Genomic DNA, 23,918 nt, shown 5'->3' with positions numbered 1-23,918 from the left:
ATGTAATGTAATTAGTAAATAGAAATAGTGCCAAATTCCAAGTAATACACCAAAAATTATTCAAAGGAAGTGTGAAACAAGTATTAGTCTTCACAAGGAAGCTGATGGTGTGAATATTTATATTGTGGAGTGTAAAACTCCTCTTACTGCTTTTGTTCAATATTTTCTTAAGAGTTCACTTCTTCCAGAAGCATTCCTTTAAGCATACTCATTTATTGAACTTTTTGGGAAGAGCCAACATAGAAGGAGGGCAAACACTCAAAACAAATTGCATTTTAAAACATTATTTCTTGTATTCATCTGGCTCTAAAAAGCTTATATAGAAAGTGATTTTGTCTAACCAAGTCACTGAGATCATGTGCTTTTGAGTGCCTTCCAATTTAGCTAAAAAACACTGACTTACATCAAACAAGATTCTTTGTCCTTTTTTCCTTGTTCCCTTAGGCTTTGTCTGTACTATCATTGTCACTTGGTTTTTTGTTGTTTTTTTTAAGTAGATTTCTTTTTATTTTACACCTCTAGCATGTAACTTCTAGTCTTGAGTGTTTATGTTTTAAAAGTTGAGTCAGTTATGCTGTCTATATACCTCTAAAGCCTAAAAGATTTAGGTTCTGATTCAGGAGACCACTGGAGTATATAGCTGAATGTGATGCTGAGAGCAATTTCCTGGATCACAGCAATGAAAGGGAATGGATTATCCTTTGTTATTTTTGGTCTGTTTTTATTTCAGAAGTGTTGTGTTAGGCACAGAATTACTGTCTTCTTCCTTCTTATGTTGCAATTTAGTCTTGATAACTGCAATTTCTCAGTAACATTCCTGCCCAGTGACTCATGGCAGATGTAAGTCTCAACTCTACAGATTTTAATAGCAAAAACAATCGCAGCCTGGGAAGGGCTGTGGAATTCTTTGCATCAGCTTAAGAAGATTTAACAACTTTGAGTTCTGTCCAGAGAGTAAAGGTAAACATTTTAGTTACCTGTGAGGGAAGAAGGAAGAATTTGTGGTAATTGCTATAGTTTAAAAGTAATGGTTTTGAAGGCTGTATAACCGGTGCAACATTGCTAACGATGTATGAATGTTTTGGCAATATCTAGCTATTTTGCTGCTATATCTAGTTAGTTAATAAACCTCATATTCAAATCTGTAGTTTCTAAATGTATAAAAATGTATGGCTGTATGAACAAGACTGCTTTTTAAGCCTAAAAGGAGATCAAATAATGAATTATTGTTCATTTTTCAGATGAGGAAAATGGGGCAATTTTTGTAACGCTACCTAATTAAAACAAAACAAAATTTGAGCATGAGTTTAATCATTAAAACCATTTTGAATTCTAAGAAAGCCAGCAAAAATCTTTCAAGTCATTATCTGTCCTTTTAGCAGATTCTGTCTTACTGTATTTATTAGCAATGCAATTCTTATTGACACTGTACAAACAGAAATAGGCATCTGAATTTAATCTAGTTTGCTGTCTTCAGAATTCAAGAACAAGAAACCAAGCTGAGAGTTCAAAATTTTCTTAGGACAGAGTTTCTCTAATGTCATCAAATCTATTTAGTAGCTTGTTATTGAACAATTGGAAAAACAACAAATTTAGGGGAAATTTGAACATAGGATTGATTGTCTAAGTAACCTGTGAAGAAAGCCCAGGCACAGAGAAGGAAAAAGGTACCTTTGTAGAATTTTCATTCTGCAGCTTTGGAGAAATCTTTCTGCACAGCTGTGGCAGGGCACATTCCAGGTGTAATCTTTGAATAAGAAAGGAGTACTCTCATATGGATAAAATTTCAAGGTTTCACAAGAGTTGCCTTAAACTTCTATTTTACTAAAACAGAAAGTGATTTTTTTTTTCAGCCAACTGTTAAGGGCTTGTGCTTTCAGCTTGAAAATACTACACTAAGTTTTTCTCACTCGATCGTGATGTGTGATAATCAATCCACATATCTACTGTCTGAGATTAAGATTTTCCTGGAAAGGGATCTCCCCTGTACAAATTTAGTTCTTTGTTTTTGTAAAACCAACACAGGTGTTATAACAAAAGTCTTGGAAGTCTCTCAGCACATACTAACTCTTTGGATTTGCTAGCAACACAAAAATACTTGCTAAGTTATGCAATTGTTTTCATCTGTCATGGATTAAGGTTTGTAATTTTTTTGCAGTTTTTGGAGTTAATGTTTTTATTGCACTGTGTGTGAATGTTTATCAGCAGTTTTATTCTCTCCCTACATTTTTAATTATTTTAACCTCCATGTGCATTTCTGGATAATGCATTTTAAATATATATGTAACAACCAGGGTAAATATTTAAATGAGTGGAGCAATTAATTTAAGAAACTAACTTGCAAAGCAGTCTTCCTAGAGCAAGATTTTAAGCTTCCCTTGAACAGAACTTTAACTTTAGATATTACCAAAGAGCGTGGATGTACACTTTTAGAGAACTGTTACTAATACAACCTTTTCTGAAACTTTTTGTAGAAATCTGAGAAACTAATAAACAGTTACTGACATTAATTCCAAGACTGAAGCTGTTGATTCAGTTAGTATATGCAAAGCACTTTGAACATACATGGGGCTTGACCCTATTTACCACTTTTCTTATCACTGTAAGTTTGACCATGGAGTGAATGTCATGTGACTGCAACTGTGGGATCAGATAAACTATGGGAATTTATACCTGCTGAGAAATTGGCTTAAAGGTACAAGGTACTGCCCCTTCCAGGATCAGCACCGCTCACTGTCCTCTACCTTGTCTGGGTCTCCTTGCTGGGCAGCGACAGAAGCAGAGAAACAACATTAGGTCAGCCATTCCCTTTCAGAGCTTGAGTTTTCATGTCTCTTCCTAGTCTTCTTGACCTTTCTCCTTTTTTGGGAGGACAACAGTACAAAGACATTGGTTCCCTCAACCCTTGTTCCTACTTCAGGTCCACTCTGTAGTTTTTCTGCTGTGTTCTCTCTGTTTCAAGGTCTTCCCTGTTTCTGATTGACAGGTCTGCCAAATGGAGCTGTCAGTTGCTCCTTCTTTATACGCCTCTTAATTCTCTTACAATCATAGTGAGTTCATATTGTGAGTGACTATAGGATCAATAATCCGTTTTGGGTTTACCATCCAACTTCCTGTATTAAAGATTAACTTCCAGGATTAAAATAGCTTGAGCAATATATTTAAATCATCACATTTATAATTTTATTTATGAGACTACTCCTATATTTCAATATGTCTTTTGAGCATATTTTAGTTCAGTGCTAAAGCTGATACAGGCAAAGTTGTCTTCCAAGTGCTGCCCATATGAAGTTCCCCACAACAGGAACATGCTTTAGAAAGAGACACCCTTTAAATAGAAGCGTGACTTCATTTGAAGATGACAAACCAAACCAACTGCACAGACTCTACACTCTTCAACTCTTTATCCCTCTTGTGCAGCTTGCTCGTAGTAGCTCACACATGCTGTAAGGGACACGATCTGCCTTGATTGTGCCTGATAGTCTTCTATTATTTTTTTCACTAACATAAATTTCTCTGAACAGTATACAAGATTTACTTGGTAGTCTTTTTAAAAAAAATAAGAATACTGTAGTTGTAAAGACGTGCAACCCTTTTAAGACTGATTGCGGTATTCAGGCATTCACAGTTAGTGAAATCATGATAGAACAGTTTGAATATTAAGACTAATGTGAGGGAGAACAGTGTGCTTTTATAATGAAAATAACAGAGAGTGAAGCAGAACAGTTAAATATGAATCTTCCAGTGAAAAAAATATAGTCCCTTCTCTCCAAGATAACGTATTTAAGGTATGCATGGAGTCAGGACAGCAATTATCATAGATAGATCATTTGCAGATTGTCCCGATAGCTAATGTACTCTTTGGTCACTCCTCTCACAGACAGTGTCATTGCAACAGATGGCAACAGCTGTTTTCAAAACAGCAGTCGCTGCAATAGCCATAATTACTACTGTTGTAACGTGAAAGTGCATGTTTTATCATGGCAGAAACCTCCGAAACCTAAATTAATAGCAGAATTCAATGCCAGACAATTCTTGCAGATTTCCCCCTCCCTCCTTTTTTTAAGCCTGAAGTTCATAGGATTCACCACTTCAGAAAGTAGCAGACCTTGTTGCATTGAATTATGGTGAAGCTTCTCATTCATATGATACAACATTTATTTGGTTAGCATGAAGAACAACTTAAAACTTAAAATTCAAAAAAATTCAAAAAAGTGTTAAAAAAAAAGTTCCTCAGTTGATAGCTTGCAGCAGTTTAACTAGTCAATTTATAATTGGTTCGTGTATAATCTAGGTAAATATTTAGTAATCGGAGGCCTTGGTTTCTCATCTGTGATCAGAAAAGCACACATCTACCTTACAGAAAATTGTGAAGTTATATCAGCTAATGTTTGCAAGGCAGTGAGATACAATGGTGGTCATTTTGGCATATAAAATAATCTTCATATGAAATAATGGGATTTAAAACACTATGGGTCATACAGTACAAAATATGCATAACTGTCAGTGGAAGGATGTCATCCTTGTCACCATTAGAATAAAAGCTGATAACTATTACACATTTTTCCCCAAAATTATTCTGTAACAGTAAAATTATCTACATCCTCTCCTGGCATACAGAAGTTGCACAAATCTTCTTTAGTTCAAGGACAACTAGCCCAATTCAGATTTTAATCACTTGAATATAACAGAGAGCTTTCTCCCAACTTTAGAGGACCAACAAAGAATATTGCCCTGCTTTTCAGAGCATTTTAAGATACTATTTTGCTTTTGTCTCGTTTCACAATAAAATGTGTGGGTTTGAATCTTTAACAGCTGTCCTAAAATACATGGAGAGTTCTTATACAAAGTGGCCTAAAAGGATAAATTTGTGGAGCTGTACTTGATCAGACCATTTTACACATTTGTAATGAAGCATAAATATACATTATATTTACAATACATAAGAAAATTATTATAGGTTAAATATATTATTTCAAATAAAATTTAAGATGTCAAGTTTTAATGTTTAAGTTAACTAGTGTTTCATTTGTTCCTCCACAGCTCCCAAAGAATGAAGATCTTGATAATGATTGATTTTGTCCTTGCTGCTAGCTTGATGGATGCCATTGGCAGCTCTGTAAGTTCTAGTAATTAAATTTGCCTATAGAATTTCTTCTAAATATTTCATACTTTGTCCTCCATAGTGTTTACAGTGTATCTCAACTACACAGGATGGCAGAACCTTTGATGGAAAAGATTAGAATTCAGAACAAAACTGAAAGACTGGGGAAGTAACCTCGAATGGTATTCGATGGAGACAAGTTTCCGATACGGAGAAAGGAAAGAAACAAATGCATAAATATACAATGGAAGATAAATGTTTGGGCAACAGCACTGAATAAAGTAATCCAGTCAGTTTGTTATTGGATACAACATGAAACAGAAGGTGATAGAATATCTTTGCTAAAAAAGGTATCATATGATGTATTAGCAGGGACATTGTACAGAAGGCATATAAGACAGTTATACTACCATTCTGGGGTAATGCTAACTCAGAATAACACCTTTAGTTTTGAGCAGCATACTTACAGAAAGGCAAAACCCAGGAACTCCTAAAGCGCTGGCTGCAGCAGTAGTATTTCTCGTCATTGACACTCAGGATGAAGACTGTTTCTGTGCTTTTCTACCTTGTCCACTTGCCATACAACTTGTTCTCAAATAAGGTCTACAGCTTCATATTCTTGCTTGTTCCTATGTTACTTTGTTATAATTCACACTCAGAAAGAATGATCAAAGCTCCTTCACTTGTAGCTCGCAAAACCTTCTGCTATATATTCTACCTCTCCAACAAAAACCCTACCCCAACCACACTTACTCCACTGCTTAAAATACTTCTAACCTCACCAGTCCTGTACTGCCTGTCTTGGCTGTCCTTCCTAGTTTGATATTCAGGTCCTAACTAGCAGGGACCTGGGAGATTGAATTATTGTTTCATACTTGCATAGGTGGAAGTGGTTGCTGAATTTACAACTAGGTGAGCATTATTGTTTGTGGCTTACATTATCTTATCTTATGGAAGCCCTTTGCTCAGATAGTAGCCTTGTAGGGGCAGAATAGGAAGCACCTGCCTCTCTAATCAACTTCTGCTCTGTGGAGAAAAATATTACTAATTTTTATAGAAACCTACTGAGAAAAAGGCATTACAATGAAGTGCATTTTCTTTCTTTTGATTTTTCATCTGGAATATTATGGGCTTCAGCTGATCCTGTACCTAAAAACTGGGAGCATTCTGAAATTTATCTCTAAGTTTTCACATTTTAATCTCATTAAAACACAAATCTCAATAGAGATTTTTTGGAGCTCATTTAAATTCTAAAAATAAAGGAAATAACACCTCAAGTATTTTTTTTTATTTTTATAGTTTTCCTAAAGTATTCTGAGTCTAATTTATAGTATCAATTTTAATGGAAGGTCACTAGCTGCTAAATAATTCACACAATAATGAAATGAAGATTCTGAATGCACATTAATTGAAGCAGCTGGTTAAATATGGGACCGCATGTCCAAGAGCAGAGCTGTCAGCAGTTGTTAGATAATTGCTTCTCAATGTGTAGTACAAAGAGTTGCTTCACTGAAACAGCACGTTATGTTCATTCTGGTTTCAGTCAGTGGGCACTACTGTTTGCTGGAGACAGGCACAATCAAATTCACATTTTTTGAGTATTTCAGCATTGTAATAGTTTGACTTTGGTCCATATCTAACAAAAAGAATTGGAATACATTGTAGCTGCTGACTTATAACTAGGTTACATGTTGCTTCTGTATTACTCTAGCTGTGCACTGGTTTAACTCCAATGATTTTAAAAGAGTTATCCTGTGAAAGCGTGTAGTAGTACATTAAAAGAACAGTCCGGTAACCTGTAGATTCAAAAGCCACATTGATCCACTTGTGATTGTACCATGGGAAAAACAGGTGTGGAATTCCAAATATGGGAATTGTGGTTTTGCTGTGTAGCAGCAAAGTGTAATGGGATTTGTCTGAAGTTGACAGAAAGAGACGTCAGTGAGGAGGCTGGAGTCAAGGAGAGAAAGCAAAGTATCAGATACCAGTACTTTTCATATGTATGTTGCTTTCAGAACTCCAATTCTGCTTAGTCATTTCTTTCTTATGGTGTAGTTATTCAGTATGGCTGGTGATTTCTTGATTGTTGCCTACTATTTACCAGCACTGTGAGCATAAATCTTTTTCATCAGGAGATTGCTATGTTTAATGTAGATATATTACTGTTCACCCTGTAGTGAGTGTATTGTCTGTAAAGCAGATGAGAATCAGCTCAGTGTTAGTTTTTAATTTTCATTAATTAATTCACAATTTTCAGTAAACAAAAAGATAATATAAATTTAAAATGCAAAGTTAAGAATAATATTTAGAGACATAGCCTGTTGCAGACTTGTGTTTAATTTGCTTCAAAGGAAAGGACCATATATGATGGTGTATGAAGTATTATCATACTGAATTTAGATACCAAGTTTTTGTAAGTTACGATAATATTTTTTGAGAAGTTTTGTACTTTTACTATGTAATTTAATCACAGTAGGAGAATGCCTTTTAGCAGTACAACTAGGTGAAATGATAGATGCATTTTCACTACACCTGCAAGAAACACACCTAGCTGCCTGTAGCTGCACATTTATGTGCAGACTCCTACTCTGTCCAGAACTGAAAGTAGCTCTTCATGGATCAGACCTTGCAGTGTGTTGAAGAGACTACCCACCTGAAGTCTTGCCTATGAAATTGCAAGGGCCTGGCGGACAGGGGCCACCCTTTCCAGGATCACCCACGCCTTTCCTATTGTATTTTACCATGTTCTCCAAGGTCACAAGTACTGAGTTAAGACTGGTACAGGCTAACCTTCTCAATAAACAAACACTGCAGTAAAACTGGTTAAGTGTGGCATAGTGGCTCCTTTATCACTCTTAACATAATATGATTAGGATTAATATTTGGTCTGACTGTTAAGATGTTTTTTTTGACAGCTTTACTTCTATAGTTAGCATTAGCTCATCAGGGTAAGCCAGGAATTATTTATCAACTCACCTATGTAGCTCTCCGGTTCGCCATAATTTTCTGTATGCACTTGGGACGAGCCTGAGAATTTGCAGAGACCTTTCAAGGAAGCCTCTTCCAAATTTCCCAATTTTGTGAAAGGTTTATATGAAGCTGCAGATATAAGTTGAGACCACCACCTTGGAAAGACTGCATAATAGTGCATCCTTTCCTTGTAACATGCAGCATGTCACACATTAACCAGTGCTTATGGTCAAATAACATCCCTCTAAGCCCCTGTAGCAAGTTTGTCTCTGTATGTGTGTGTATTTTAAGTATTTTCTTCTCTTGTTTCTTGCTGGAAGAAAAGGAGGGTATGCTATGGATCTTGTATAGCTATCAACAACTGGAAAAGATTTTCAAGGGAGTATTCTTAAATAGGATGGGACTCTAGGGATATTAGGTCATTGGCTGCTTTGTTTATTTTTCTAAAAATGTTAGTGTTTGGTAAACATGCCTCTCATTTTAACAGCTCCTCCTTGTGGTCAAGCATCTTCATGTCAGGACCTAGTAGCAAGCAGACAGTTAGTGCCTGCAGACACACTTCCTGTCAAAGCAGCCTGACATGGGCAGCCCAAACCCAGAGAGGCAGTTGAACCTTTTCCTCTCAGACAGGTCACTGACAAATTGCCTAGTCCTGCCACATGTGTATTCCCCATTCTTTTATTCCACCATGTATATTAGATTGCAGTTAAGTATGGATCAAAGCAAGCATCGGATACACTTCAGAAATACTTAGAGCAGAGGCCTATATTCAGGAATGTTCTGCAAAATCAGCACACCTGATCATGAGACTTTTCAGGGTGACTAAATACTTCAGGCAAATGGAACATGATGGCTAGGAAGCATCTTACTGAACTCAAGGACATAGATTCCTTTATCTTCAAATACTCTCTTGGAATGTCTCTAGTTCATTTGTCTATTTGTTGAAAGTAAATTGCATCCTCTCTAGTGAAAAAGCAAAGGGGCCTGGACATCTGCAACACCTAGTTCTATGAGAAATAACAGGTCATGGTCACGACACAGTTTATATGGATGTTCCTTGACAGTGGCAGAATTTCCTCTGCTTTTTAACTAGTACCACAAATGAATTATGAAAAAAATCTGCATGTAAGAGAGTCATAAAATGCAGATTCTAATTAATACTGTTAATATTATTCACAAAGTCTATTCTTGGAGCTGTGGTGAATGGTACTGCAAGGATGTCAGTCTAAACAGAACCGTGTTTGTGCTGCATAGAAACTTACAGAATGGTATCAGCTTTTCAGTTAGAAGAAAAAAAAATACACTGCAGCAAGAAAGTGACAAGAAATGTTTTGGTGGGAGTGTTCTTGGAAAAGACGTGAAGCCTGGGCCTGATACAAATGAAAGTATGCAGATGCCACTGGAGGTGCACATCAGTATGCTACTTCAGATCTCTCTATAGTTCAGTGTGATAGGGCAATGTTCTAAGATATCAGCTCTTCCTTATGAATGGCAAATGTTACAGATCTACACGCTTAGAACATGTAAATAATGTTGCCCTATGAATAAGGTTGCACCAATTTAGGACTACTGCATATTTGATCTTACATATCAGATTTCCAAAAGGTTGCCCTCCGATTTTGCTTTTACAATGCTAGTTGTGCTCTTGTGCAAGCACCATGGCTACTAAACTCTGTTTGCTCATAGAAAACTGCAGATGCAAAACCTCATATCACATTTGTAAAATGTATCCTAAAACCCCAAAGGCTTTTTTCCTCATGCTGAAATCAAATTTGTTTAATATCTATTTGAAACTGTACAGGCTGTTTCAATTTAAGCTCCCTGGACTGGGTTCTGTTCACTTTGGCTATTTTGCCATAGCCATTAATCTAAAAACAATTATTTATTGCTATGTGTACATTCAGCATGTCTGAATTTGGAACAGTTATTCCAGCTCTCTTGTCACGTATCAGTATTTGCACCAGGGTGAAATGAGTGCTAGGTATTGCCATATCAGAATCGCCACATTTCTCACCCACTCTGAATGGCAAAATTTGTGTACAAGTCACAGCACAATATTGACTTTTAAGTTTTTAACTTTTATTTTTCATGCATATTTGTAGCTTCCTAGGGAATATTTATTTTAGCATGCCAAAAATGAGCTTGAAACTTTACAGTATTTATGTTGGCAATGTTGGGATGCTTATCATAACAACTGTGTAATATCAAAGCATTTGAAACATGCACAATGAAGTTGAAAACATGTTGGTGTGGATTATATTTCTTTAAAACTCTGGAATTTTAGAACCTTCATAATGTTAGTAGCAGGCCTCACTGGATAGTAAATCTCTGTACAGGGCAGGTGATAGAGAATAGGTAATCTTTCTGATAGGGCCTATACTGTAGTGTTTTTCCCTGAAGTCCCTTCTGCATGTTTGCAGTGAGAGCTGGTAGTTATAGCCACTAAAGAGAAAGTCTTTTTGTGAAGCAGGGATATGTTTGGACACTGTAATATATGAAATAATTTTAAATAGAGGTGGCAACTGAGGTGGAAGACACCATAGTGACTGTAAGAAATTGTGACCAAAATGTTTTATTCAGTTTATTTATGGTTTGTTTTCTTGGTGTTTTATGTCCCATGTTAAATGTGCCCAAAAAATGTTGATTTTACAATAATATATGTTTTTCTCTCTAGGATCTACAGAACTGTTTTCAAGAGCAGATACGACTTCAGGGCCAGGTGAGGCTTCTGGAACATCGTGTGAAACAGCAGCAGTTAAAAATTACACAACTTTTAGAGAAGAAAGAGATTCAGTACAGTGACAGAGGAGATGAAAACAGTGTCATTGACTTGGGAGGAAAAAGACAGTATTCAGGTTAGAAATGAAGCTATTCTCTTCATTACCATTCATTGTAATGATACCCAGAAGCCTTAGCACAATGGGGCCCATTGACTTATTGTCTTAAAAGCTCATAGAAAATTGTTTGTTTAAAACTGAATGTTCACCTTTTACCTAGGTAATTGTTAATCTCACATGGTATAAATCAAATCAGGATTGCAGCAGTTTATTGATTTACTAATAGCACATAATTAAAAAACAATCAGTGAACAATAAATTCAGAATAAATATCAGCAATACAACAGATAAAAGCCAATAATAGACATTTACAAAATATTACTAAACAGTTACAGATTTCTAAACACTGTCTTTGACTAACCTCAAAAAGTTCTAACCCACAGGATCAGTTCACATTCACACACTCACAGGGTCACATGGGTTTCAAGAACACACTGACTCTGTTCCAATCTGTAAAGTCCCTGAGACATCCATATTTACACACATAAGCCTGGCATACTGATATCTGTGTTTCACTTTAATATTATTCTGTATGTTGCACCATTTTGAATGACTGAGGTTCAGCTTAGGACATTGCAGCTTCTAAAATATTGGTTTTTAAATTGGTTTTGTAGTCTCACCAGCATTCTGGTGATGATCTGGTCCCTCTGCACTGGAGGAAGACTAAGTGTGTCAGCCTGTAGTAGTTGGAGTGAGGCCCAAGCTCTTAAAATAATAAAACACTATCCAAACCAATAATTGGATTGAAAATACAACTTGGGGGTTTGATTCTTGGATGGTGTTCGTTTCTAGTTGTCCAGTGCTAGAGAGTCTAAACTTCTATAATTTTTAATAGGTTTGAATACGCTTGTAGTATTTATGCTGCTGGAAGAAATGACAACATATAACAAAGCATCAAGTACAATAAAGCACTGTTAAAATGAAATTAAAAGCAATTGTAAGTCTGACTTAATATTTTAGCTGTATTTATGTAGTCAGCATCCTGGAATACTTTTTTTATTATTGTGGCTGACTCATTAGTAACTGGAAAAAAGATTATTAAAACCATATTTAGCTGAAAAGTATTTGTCCTTTCTTAGCATATGCCTAGTTTATTTTCTTAAAACGTGATTCTAAATAACAGAACTAAGTTGTTCTGGTTTCTGATGAGGTTTTTTCGCATTATTTTTTCACTTTCCCTGTAGCTTGGAAAATGTGTTTCTCTGTTGATACTGCATTATTTCATTCAAACTCCTCTAGCATTTTAACATCAACAGAGCAGGATAATTTATGGTTAGATAGTGAGGGAGAAATTCCACACCATATACACCTGCTAAAAATTAAAATATGCTGAAGTGTTTTGCTAACATACTAAGAAAATAATGGACAAAAAAAGCTATTTTCTATAAGCCAATCAAACATTCTCTAGAAAGACAATTTAGCTGTTATTTAAATCATGTTTTCTATTAGAATTTATGCAAATCCTGGCATAGCTATTTGGTTTCAGTGTAAACTGTTTATTTTCGATGTGTAATCTTCACTGACACTTTCACTGAGAAGAAATATAATAGTTCAGAAAGTTCCAAGCTGGTCTGGAAGTTCAGCCAACATGTTCATAAATCTTTCAGGAAAAATTTTACAGTTAATCAGCCCTACCTTTGCCAGGAAAAACAGAAATGCTGAAAATTATACATCTTTCCTGTATGACTGCTTCATGGTAGATTACATATAAAAAAAGAACTCCTCTAATTTCTTAACTCCTGGAGGAAGAATTGATAAGATTATACAGTTACATTGCTGTTATATTTTCATGAGCTCTGAATTTTGTCATTGCTGTAAATGCTGATTAACACCAATGCAGACCAGACTGTAAATGGTATCAAGCTGAAGTGATATCATTTTACACATACACTGCGCTTTTTGGGGGTTGTCTTCTATATAGTTTTGGATCTGTTTGGTAGAAGGGACAAGAGTATCAGGTCCAGCATTTGTTTCCCTTTTTTAACACTCATAATTCCATACTCTTGTTTTTGGCAGTTCTCCTGTGGACTTTCTGGACATAGAAGTACATGTTTGTTTTTAAAGGTTACTGTGTGTTTTACATGTAGAGAAATTATATGATTGTAACAGGATTCTAATGTGGATGATACCATTGTAAATTAAAAGTGACACCACTTAAACCAGAGAAATTATTTTGGTAGGCAAATGAAAACAAAAATGAGAATATTTTGTAGAATCATAGAATCTTTGGGTTGGAAGGGACCTTTTAAGGTCATCTAGTCCAACCCCCCTTCAATGAGCAGGGACATCTTCAACTAGATCAGGTTGCTCAGAGCCCCATCCAACCTGACCTGGAATGTTTCCAGGGATTGGGCATCTACCACCTCTCTGGGCAACCTCTGCCAGTGTTTCAGCACCCTAACTGGGAAAAATTTCTTCCTTAGATCTAGTCTAAATGTACTCTCTTTTAGTTTAAAATCATTACTCCTTGTCCTATTGCTATAGGCCCTGCTAAAATGTCTGTCCCCATCTTTCTTATCAGCCCCCTTGAAGTACTGGAAGGCTGCAAGAAGGTCTCCCCAGAGCCTTCTCTGCTCCAGGCTGAACAACCCCAACTCTCTCAGCCTTTCTTCATAGGAGAGGTGCTCCATCCCTCTGATCATTTTTGTGGCCCTCCTCTGGACCCGCTCCCACAGGTCCATGTCTTTCCTGTGCTGAGGGCTCCAGAGCTGACACAGGACTCCAGGTGGGGCCTCACCAAAGCAGAGTAGAGGGGCAGAATCACCTCCCTTGACCTGCTGGCCACACTTCTTTTGATGCAGCCCAGGGTGTTGTTTGCCTTCTGGGCTATGAGTGCACGTTGCCGGCTCATGTCCAGCTTTTCATCCACCAGTACCCCCAAGTCCTTCTCAGCAGGGCTGCTCTCAATCCCTTCATCCCGCAGCCTGTATGGATACCAAGGGTTGCCTCGACCCAGGTGCAGGACCCTGCACTTGGCCTTGTTGAACCTCATTAGGTTCACATAGGCCCATTCCTTGAGCTTGTCCAGGTCCCTCTGGATGGCATCCCATCCCTCAGGTGTGTCAGCCGCATCACTCAGCTTGTTGTTATCGGCAAACTTGCTGAGGGTGCACTCAATTCCATTGTCTATGTCACTGATGAAGATATTAAAGAGTACTGGTCCCCATATGGACCCCTGAGGGACACTACTTGTCACTGATCCCCATCTGGATGTCGAGCCATTGACCACTACCCTCTGGATGCCACCATCCAACCAATTCCTCATCCACCCAACAGTCCACAATCATAGAATCTTTGGGTTGAAGAGACCTTTTAAGATCATCTAGTCCAACCCCCCTTGCAATGAGCAGGGACATCTTCAACTAGACCAGGTTGCTCAGGGCCTGAGCATCAAATACATCTCTCTCCAATTTAGAGGGAAGGATGTTGGGGGGACTGAGTCAAAGGCCTTACAGAAGTCCAGATAGACGACATCAGTAGCTCTTCCCTTGTTCACTGATGTGGTGACTCCGTCCTAGAAGGCCACTATGTTGGTCAGGCAGGACTTGCCCTTGGTGAAGCTGGCAGTCTTGAATCATCTCCATGTCCTCCATGTGCCATTTATGGTGGAAAAAAGATTCTTTTAAAGAAATGTCAAAATAATTACAGCTCAATAAAGTTTTAAAGCAACACAAATAGAAGAAAATGCCCAAAAGTCTTAGAAATGTGTTTGCAGATGTTTTTCCTTTGTATTAGCCTGGTTCATACGTGACTCTCTCATGACATGACTTGATTTCTGTTATTGCTTTGATTTCTGATTTTGCCAGTAAGTATAGGACTAAAAAAACTGTGTCCAATGAATGTTTTGTGAACAGATTGTGCAGACATCTACAATGATGGCCATAAACAAAGTGGATTTTATAAGATGAAACCTATCCAGAGTCCTATTGAATTCCTTGCCTTCTGTGACATGTCTGAAGGGGGTGGTTGGACTGTTTTTCAGAGACGTTCTGATGGCAGCCAGAATTTTGATAGGTAGGTACTAGACTTAGTCATTAAAGTTGGAACCAAAGTGGAGAAACATTAAACCAGATGGATCTAAGTTAAATCTTAATTTTAGAATTATATGAATAAGTTGTTATCCCCATAAAAGGGAGGAATGGTTACTCTGTGGGACAGCCTCCAGATGAGATACCACTTCTGGCTCTGGCTGTCTTCTCTGGGAGACATCTCTTCTAGTTTTTCTCTGACATCTTGTGCATTTTACATAAGGACACTTCAATGTCAAATGCATTAACAATTGTTGGAGCAAGAACTCTTAATGACAAGTAAAGGACTACCTTGTCTTTTGCAAATAGTAAAAATCTAAAAAAGTAAAAGCAAAAGTAAGCAATCTGCTTGAACCAAAATACCATCAGCAAACAAGTATGAGAGAAACCCACTTTTTGTAATTTGTAATTTGTAGCTTATGGTAAAATGCCTCCAGGAAAGATAAGACGGGTGAGAGCTTGATTTGTGGACACTTAACCTCCTCACCTTTGCCAAGACTCAAGCATTTTTTGGGAAACATCCAGAAGTGAAATTTTTTGTGCTGTGAGACTTGAATATAAAAAACCACAAATATTTACAGATATTAGAAGCAACAAGAAGGTTTTTAGAACAGCTGCTTTGCCCAATTTGCTTTCCACATATCTGCATCCTTCTGTGGTTTTATGTCTTACCCATGTTTATAATTTCTGTAACTAACTTTACAATACCCTTATGAAATAAAGAAGCGACCCCCAGAGAGGATGAAAAACTGCAGTCCAGCCAAGAAAACTTACAGAAACAACCTGTGGCATTTTACAGTTGTTAACCACCACACACCACCTGTTCTTCTCCCTTGCTGGAGACAACCAGCTACTTAATTCACAGAGGCTGCTTTCTCTTATGACTGCCAGTCCACAGCCTAATACTTTCATCCATTGATTGAAGTATGGTTTCTTCTCACCAAGGAAATAGATCATATTTTTGTTGCCATTAGAACACGTCATGAAACCAAAACTACTGATAAAGTGTTTCAAAGCCACTGTAGACAGGGAAAAGATTCAATGCTTTCAGTGTATACATTAATTCTTGAAACTATGCACCAGTATGAGTTGAAAATTTGTTAGAATCAGTTAATAAGTCAAAGCTGGAAATGGCTAGCTACTACCTCAGTTTACAAAATTATATATCCAGCTGCAGAAGTTTCACAGCTTAATCAAACCATACAAAGTAAAGAAACAGTGCTTGTGATATACCTGCACATTCAGTTAGATCCCCTGGATTTAGCCAGGAAAAATTTTTTAACTTTGGGTAAATTGTGCTATACCAGAGATTGGACTGAGCTAATGTGTCTTCTTCTGGTCTTAAAATCTGTTAATCTTAAACCACTTTGAATGTACCTCTTAGGACTACTCTTTGGACTGGGATTCAGTGACCAGTGTAGTATGGGATTCAGCCTTTCACATGTGAGAAATAGAAAGAATTCTGTGAAGATCAACAATGTAAATAAGATAATAAAGTCTAAAGTATTTGTTTATTAATGTTCTGATATATAATGAATGGGGAAGTGATTGGGCCCCTGTACTAGGCACTGGTGAGGCCGCACCTTGAATACTGTGTTCGGTTTTGGGCCCCTCACTACAAGAAGGACATTGAGGTGCCAGAGTGTGTCCAAAGAAGGGCAGTGAAGCTGGTGAGGGGTCTGGAGAACAAGTCTTATGAGGAGCGACTGAGGGAACTGCGGTTGTTCAGGCTGGAGAAGAGGAGGCTGAGGGGAGACCTCATCACTCTCTAAAACTAACTGAAAGGGGGTTGTGGTGAGGAGGGTATTGGTCTCTTCTCCCAAGTAACTAGTGATAGGATGAGAGGAAATGGCCTCAAGTTGCGCCATGGGAGGTTTAGACTAGATATTAGGAAAAATTTCTTTACGGAGAGAGTGGTCAAGCATTGGAACAGGCTGCCCAGGGGGGTGGTGGAGTCACCATCACTGGAAGTGTTCAAAAAACATGTGAATGTGGCATGTCAGGACATGGTTTAGTGGGCATGGTGATGTTGGATTGATGGTTGGACTTGATGATCTGAAAGGTCTTTTCCAACCCTAATGATTCTGTGATTCTGTGAACTTACAAAGAGCTCAGCAGAGGACTACCAAGACAATCAAGGCTGGAGCACTTGCCCTATGAGGACGGGCTAAGGCTTGTTCAGCTCAGAGAAGAGATGGCTTCAGCAGAGCCTAATAGTAGCCTGCCTGTGCCTACAAGGAGGTCAGAGGAAAACAGAGCAGCTTGAGACCTCATTGAGTAAACAGGCTCTTCACAGTGTTGTCTGGTGGGAGTATGAGAGACAAAGTACATAAGTTGAAACAAGAGAGGTTCAGACTGGATATAAGGAAAAACCTTTTCCCTGTCAGAATAGTCATCAGGTTGCCCAAACAGGATGTGCAGTCACCATCCTTGGAGTTTTTCAAGACCCAACTGGACAAGCCCTGAGCAACCTCCTCTGATCTCATGGCTGACTGCCTTGAGCAGGACATTGGACTAGATTACCTCCTGAGGTTCTTTCCATTTTGAATTATTCTGTGATCTATGATTGTATGATAAAATAAACATCCAAGCAAACTTGATTTTTTGATAAATTAATAATTTATACTCTTTTCAGAGTCTGGACTGACTATGAAGAAGGCTTTGGAAATTTTGTTTTGACAAATGGTGAATATTGGCTTGGAAATAAAAATCTTCATTATTTGACTAATCAAGGTAAGATTTGTATTGTAATGATAGTTTTCTATTGTTTCTGTTTCTTTGCTCTTTCCAGGCCATTTTTTGTTACCCTTTTTGTTAGCATAAATCCTGAGTTCTGTTGTTAGTCTGCATGGACTTCTCCAAGTTTCAGAACAAAACACACTTGAATATATGTTTTCTAACAAAAGGTTCAAAAGTGCCATTGGGCCAATGGCATGCAGGGAGCCCCTGCAAAACAGGGAACAGTAGACAGGAGTATACCTTAAAAGAATTGTCTCTGCCCATTTCACAGCCAGCATCACTAACAGTCCAGAGTCAGATACTATGCTATACCAATTCATTTAATCAGGGTTTTACATGGCTGCATGGGCTATTACATGAAGGTAAATCTAGGCCTGTCCTGTTGATTAGGCTAGACTTAGAAAGCTATTTCCATCTTTCTAATAGTCACTCAATCTAAGATAACTTCTGCTTTGCTGTAGAATGCTGCTTATACAAAACTTACCCATTGACTTAGCCAGCTAATTAGCTGGAAATCAGTGCCACCAAGATGTGGTCCTAGATTAACTCTTCTATCTTCAGAGTATAAAAATCTAATTTTCTTAGGTGTATGCTTATTGAGTGATTCTCACTATCCTTTCATTACCACCTCAAATACCTTACTAAAACATAAAGCCCATAAGACCATTTTTTTAAATTTTTTTTTTTTGTCTACACTTGAAAATCTGTATTGGAATAATTCTAAAATGTTTTTAAGCTGAATCAGGTGAATAAAGACAAAAAATAGCAAGATATGCTTTAATATGGGTAAAGAAATAAGATAAAAATCCATAAAATATGCTGTGATCTTAGAGATGAGGTTCATGATAAAAACATAGTTAGTATTTTAATCTTCTACTATAATACTCTGTTCTGAAAAGTATTGAGATAGGCTAGTTTAACCAAAACAATTTGTGTTGTTATTTCTTAAGGGAACTATACTTTAAGAATTGATCTAACTGATTTTGAAGGAGAACGGCGTTTTGCACAATATGCAAGATTCAGTGTTGCAGATGAAGAGGTAATAAAATATTAAATAATGACTAGAGGTTTTAATGAAAATGTGGATTCTGTGGACAGGCAATAAACATACAGGTTTTCATAAAGGTTTATGTAGAACCTTATTATCATATTTTCTTTCTTACAAATGCTTGGAATTTTCAAATATATAATAATAGTGGTTTACATTGATATATCAATGTCACACTGTCTGTAAGGTGTACGAATCATTTGGTTTAGCAGCAATGGATAAAAGCAGTTTTTCTATTTTTGTTGGTATTACCAACATTAACAGTACATGTTGTTCTGATTTGTTAATATGTACTGCAAACTAACTCTAATATTGTTTTTATTATATCATTTGTACGTAAGGTTATTTACAAATTTTACCCCTGGTAAACATCTTTACACCCTTTCATTATCTAGTACACAATGTTTAAGTGGCATGATATTTCTGAGCATAAAAATAGTAGTAAATGGAACAGATTAGTTTCTTCTTTGTGGTTTCACTCTCTGACATGCTAAATGTTAAAGACATATTGGAAATTTTTTTCTTTTTTATTTCCTTTCTTCACATTTTTCATTAGCATTCTTATGAGATGAGTTGTGGTGAATACTCTGGTACAGCTGGTGATTCCCTTACTGGTGGATTTCATCCTGAAGTAAAATGGTGGGCCGATCATCAAGGAATGAAATTCAGTACTAGAGACAGGGACAATGACAACTATGAAGGGAACTGTGCTGAAGAGGAGAAGGCTGGCTGGTGGTTTAACAGGTATTTTGATTTTATATCAGTATTGTCAACTATTCTGCTTCATATGTGTTCATACAATAATAACATATGGTAGAAGATAGGATTGGCATTGTTTATTATATTTGCAGCCTGCCCTTGACACCTTCCAGAGATCTCAGTGCTAGTAAGACTAAGACCTTAGAAGGGACAGTACCTACTGCACAGATCAAGCTGCTCTGTGATAATAGTATTTGCCACAGGGTTTGGTCATCCTTGTTATCAGACAGTAAGGAGAAGATATTTCTGTCCCTTTAAGGTAACCAGTTCTTACACAAGTAGGTCATGCAGAGTTTGCAGATGTATCCCTGTTGTACTTCATTCTTGCATTTCTCTTGCGTCGCACTAGACCAGATGTGGCAGTACTGCAGAATATCTGACAAGTTAAGCTAGTGCCAGGTTATTAAGCCTCATTTTTTCCACCTCAGTTCACAGCTTCTCACTCTTCTTATTCCTTGTATACTGAGATGTGAATGCATCCACTCAGCTCCTGTCAGCGAACATGGCTGGACCAAGAGGAAGACTTTTTAAAATAGGGTTCAGTAAAAGAATTGTAAAATCCTGCTTATATACAAAAACACCAATTAAAAAAGAAAGGATAAAACTGGTAGCCTTAGCACTGTCTCTATAGGCAGCTATGTTCTTTCCCTCAATTAATTAGATAAATATAGCCATGAAGAGAAACTATGCAATCTAGCTGTGTAATAAAGAGGTTTAAAATACAACTCAGGAAAGCATACTACTCTCTCACTGTGATCTCAGTTCACTTGGCAAGAACTGCCAGGCTAGATCAACTCCATTGTTTCTCTCTGTTGTGTCATCCTTTGTTTCTGTCTTTTAACTCCTTGTTTTCCAAATTCTGTTTCCCTAAGTAGTCTGTGGCCACCCTAGCTGATATGATGTAGCTCCTAACTCAGTGTTTCACAATTAATCACTTATTTTAATACATTTTAATATATTTGCATGGATAGGGGGTCAGCAGAATGTTTGAGACATGGAAAAAATCACACGTAGATGAAGGTTTTTTGCAGTTCTCACAAAAGCTAAGATATAAAAGGGAAAGGCAACTGTGCTGGAGATCCTTTTCTGCTGAAATCAGAACTTTTGTGGATTTAGAGGAATATCTAGTCCTCAAGTAGCATGAAACTCTGATACCATGTCATGGAGTTCATTAAGAGTGAATCACTATTTTTCATCAACTGCATACATTTTTTGTCTTTTAAAAACTTTTTTTTTTTGCCAAAAAGCTGTATGTCAAGTAAGAACTTGACAGTTATTAGTATCTTGTCGTTGGTGCTATGTAGCTACAAAAGATAGCTGACTCCTACCAGGCTAGTTCCTAGTATGGCTGTGTAGCTCATGCTCTTAAAGTGACAGTCTATCTGGGTAATGAAAACGAGTTACTAATAGTGTTATTCCCACTGCCTTGCTACTGACTTTTTAGTGTTAAGCTTAACATAAAATTGAATACTGAAAAATACTAGAAAATGTCAGTATCCTTAAATGCTGCCTGAAAGAACAGTACTGGCAGAGAAACGAAAGCACTCAGAACACTTATTTATCATGCACAGATTAGCAAACATAGAAGGAATTAGTGCTCTTGGCTGGTTTGCTCCCAGCTATGGTTGAGCTCCCAGCTATGAAGGAATTTTTTATAGCCAGCTCTATGCTATCTGGACTAATGAAATACAGAAACGCCCAGATAATATGAATACCAAGGGATGTGACACAAGTGAGGCCACATGGAAGTAGCTCAGATCTAGTTTAGAGCCACTGGTCTTGCTCCAGCTCAGCACTTGTTATCCTGGACTTCTGCAGAAAAATGGCCTCTCTGCCTTCTTTTGTGAGCAAAGCTGTAGAAGGGATTTTCAGCTTGGATGCAAATCCACAGAGCTGGGTTCACGCTGGTACTACACCCAGGTCATAAGCTCTCCTGTATCCAGGGTGTTGCAAAGGTCAATAGGTTCATAACTGTAAAAGAACAGCTAACAAGTCTAGTTGGACATGAGCTCATTCTCTCCCCAGTACTCCCTGTTTTAGTTACACCACGCAGGGATGATCACAGTAGATCTGCCAGGCATCAAGTTGTGGCCACGTATCTCACTAACTTGGGCTTCCTGCCTCACCAGTCATCCTGCAGACAGCATGGCTACATCCTGGCTGTAAGGGAGTCAGTATGTCCAGGCAGAATTCAAACAGTTCTTCAGGGAACCAGCTCCATTTCTCTGCGTCTGTTGTACAGTTAGTATATACTTCAGATAAAATGTCTAGGGATAATTGAGGGTTGACTGTACTTCTGAAACTATTGCAGTGCCGTTTTTTACTTTAAAAAATAGCCTAACAGAAAGGAAGGAACATAGGCTAACTTTAAGGTGTTTATTGACTTGAATAATGAATGTTGCTTCAGAATATCATATCAATAATCACATACCAGTTGTTTCTTTAGTATGTCTGGTTACTTCAGACAGAATCCAGTCGGTTACAGAATACTGTATATATTTTTGCTATTAGTGCCTCCCAGCACTAATTAAGAGTTGTTACTGGCTCATGTTGCTGTTGACAAAATTGTGTTTTGCCTGCTTCCATCAAAGGAAGTAAAGAAGGGGTTCAGTTGATCTAGATACTTTTTAGCAATTATGATTCTTCTAATGAAATGTTTTGACTCAAAGTAGACGGTGCCTGCTCAACACAGAATTTGTGTGGCTAGAAAGATATGTCAGCTCTGATACAAGTTTGTAGTTCTCAAAATCACTTTTGGTATCTGCAGTTTATAAGCTTTCAACCAACACATCATCAAAATTGAGCTTAAAAATTGTAAGCAATAAATAAGCATATATATGAGAAATCTCCTGTGACGCTTTTATCACAGTTTTTATTTCAGTTCTCAAAAACTGTTGTTAATGAAGTGTAAGCAAAGCTGAAGAGACTAAGATTTGCCAGTAATAATATCCATAAGGTTCGTTTGGACTGTTTTCTGTTTGCATATTTTCTGAAGTCTGTTTCTGAAATCCATCGTGGTGCTCGACAGCTAGATATTAGCAAGCACTTAGAATACTGAATTGGCAGATAAACCGAGCTGATGCATTACAATGTGCTGCAGGAGAAACAATCGTTTTGCTCTCCATATGGTCACATAAGGATCTAAATGTCTGTCTTGTTAGAAACCAAATGAGTATCGAGGTTGTGCTGGTACCTATTAAAGCCTTTTGGGTTTTGCTGGGGGTGGGGGGTGTCTGCTTGTTTTGACCACTGTATTTAATAAACTGCAGCAGCATTTCTGCTTCAGTGTGTTAAAGGACACCACCAAAAAAAGTACTTAATCTAGTCAAATAAAATGCCAGCTCCAATGATCCAGTGCATTGGTACATATATGTTTAATTAGCAGTCAGATTTTCTGTTCTTGTAAATAGAACTCCACAGCTGAATAGGCAAACTGATGGTGGTAGTCAGGTTTTGTCATACAAAACACTATGTGGGGTAACTGCAAAACTTAATAGGGGTTACTCTGGGACAATAAAAAGCAGAGCGGTATTTCTTTCCCAGAGTTTTGCTTGTTGTATGCCTTGCTGTCACACATGACCTGAACAACTCTGGAGTAATTCTCCACTGAAACAGATAAGCAGGCATGCTGAGAGCTGGTAATGTCAGAAAACGTGTAGAAAGAACAAAAAAGAACTTTGGTTTCAAAGAAGCTAAGGGCACTTGCAGTTGTCCCCTAATTAAACTGTTATTGTTTAGGCGCACTGAAGTCCACAAATGCAAATTTTTGCAGCTGTCAAACTGGGCTGTTATCAACATGGTGAAACTTTTCACTCACAGAGAAACTAGAAATGCTTGCGACTTTTCCACAAGCGGCCTTATTTCTGTTTTCCTTTACTTTTCCACCAGGTGTCACTCTGCCAACTTGAACGGTTTGTACTACAAAGGCCCCTATACTGCAAAGACAGACAACGGGATTGTTTGGTACACTTGGCATGGGTGGTGGTATTCCCTGAAATCTGTTGTCATGAAGGTCAGACCAGCAGACTTTGAACCTAATATTGTTTAAGTATTTTATTAAGACGATTTATCGAGTTAATCTTTTAGCAAATCAATCTGAATTTAAAACAGATGGGCAGATTTTTGCTCTTCTTAAATACATATATAAATCTGGAATAATTCCTCTGCAATCAGTAGTTTTATGAAATGTAAATGAGAAGACAATCTGACCTATAATCTGTAGATACAAATACTAGTGCTAGTATGTGTATGGCATTTTTTTTAAAAAGGGAGGTGTTCACCTAGGAATGAGGACGTTTTTATCAACATGGAGAATTTTTGGCTTCTGCAGTAACTACGAATCCTTTCCCCTTTTAAAAAAACAGTATTGTCACTCTGTTGTCTCAAAAATAAAAATGAATTGTACTTATTACAACCAAAAAACTATTTAAATA

The 23,918-nt window shown here is 37.4% G+C and overlaps 1 protein-coding gene across 1 annotated transcript; it reads left to right on the top strand.

Moving 5' to 3' along the window:
• The first annotated feature begins 877 nt into the window (after nt 1–877).
• On the top strand, nt 878–23,918 carry FGL1 (fibrinogen-like 1). Its single transcript, XM_010294460.1, has 8 exons — nt 878–960; nt 5,044–5,119; nt 10,749–10,929; nt 14,766–14,925; nt 17,575–17,672; nt 18,629–18,717; nt 19,283–19,470; nt 23,374–23,918. Exons 2-8 carry the CDS (start codon nt 5,054–5,056, stop codon nt 23,531–23,533), a joined length of 942 nt encoding a protein of 313 aa, XP_010292762.1. The 5' UTR covers nt 878–960; nt 5,044–5,053; the 3' UTR covers nt 23,534–23,918.

Source organism: Phaethon lepturus, unplaced genomic scaffold (genome assembly GCF_000687285.1).
Source record: "Phaethon lepturus isolate BGI_N335 unplaced genomic scaffold, ASM68728v1 scaffold14309, whole genome shotgun sequence".
Classification (NCBI taxonomy): domain Eukaryota; kingdom Metazoa; phylum Chordata; class Aves; order Phaethontiformes; family Phaethontidae; genus Phaethon; species Phaethon lepturus.
Note: the sequence above shows the minus strand (reverse complement) of the source record. Positions and strands in the feature narration are given on the sequence as shown.

Bases quoted from the DNA above. Each gene is read 5' to 3' on its own strand.
- FGL1 (XM_010294460.1), top strand. From the start codon at position 5,054: ATGAAGATCTTGATAATGATTGATTTTGTCCTTGCTGCTAGCTTGATG. The intron at 5,120-10,748 runs GTAAGTTCTAGT...TTTTCTCTCTAG, and splicing joins TGGATGCCATTGGCAGCTCT to GATCTACAGAACTGTTTTCA. The intron at 10,930-14,765 runs GTTAGAAATGAA...TTTTGTGAACAG, and splicing joins AGGAAAAAGACAGTATTCAG to ATTGTGCAGACATCTACAAT.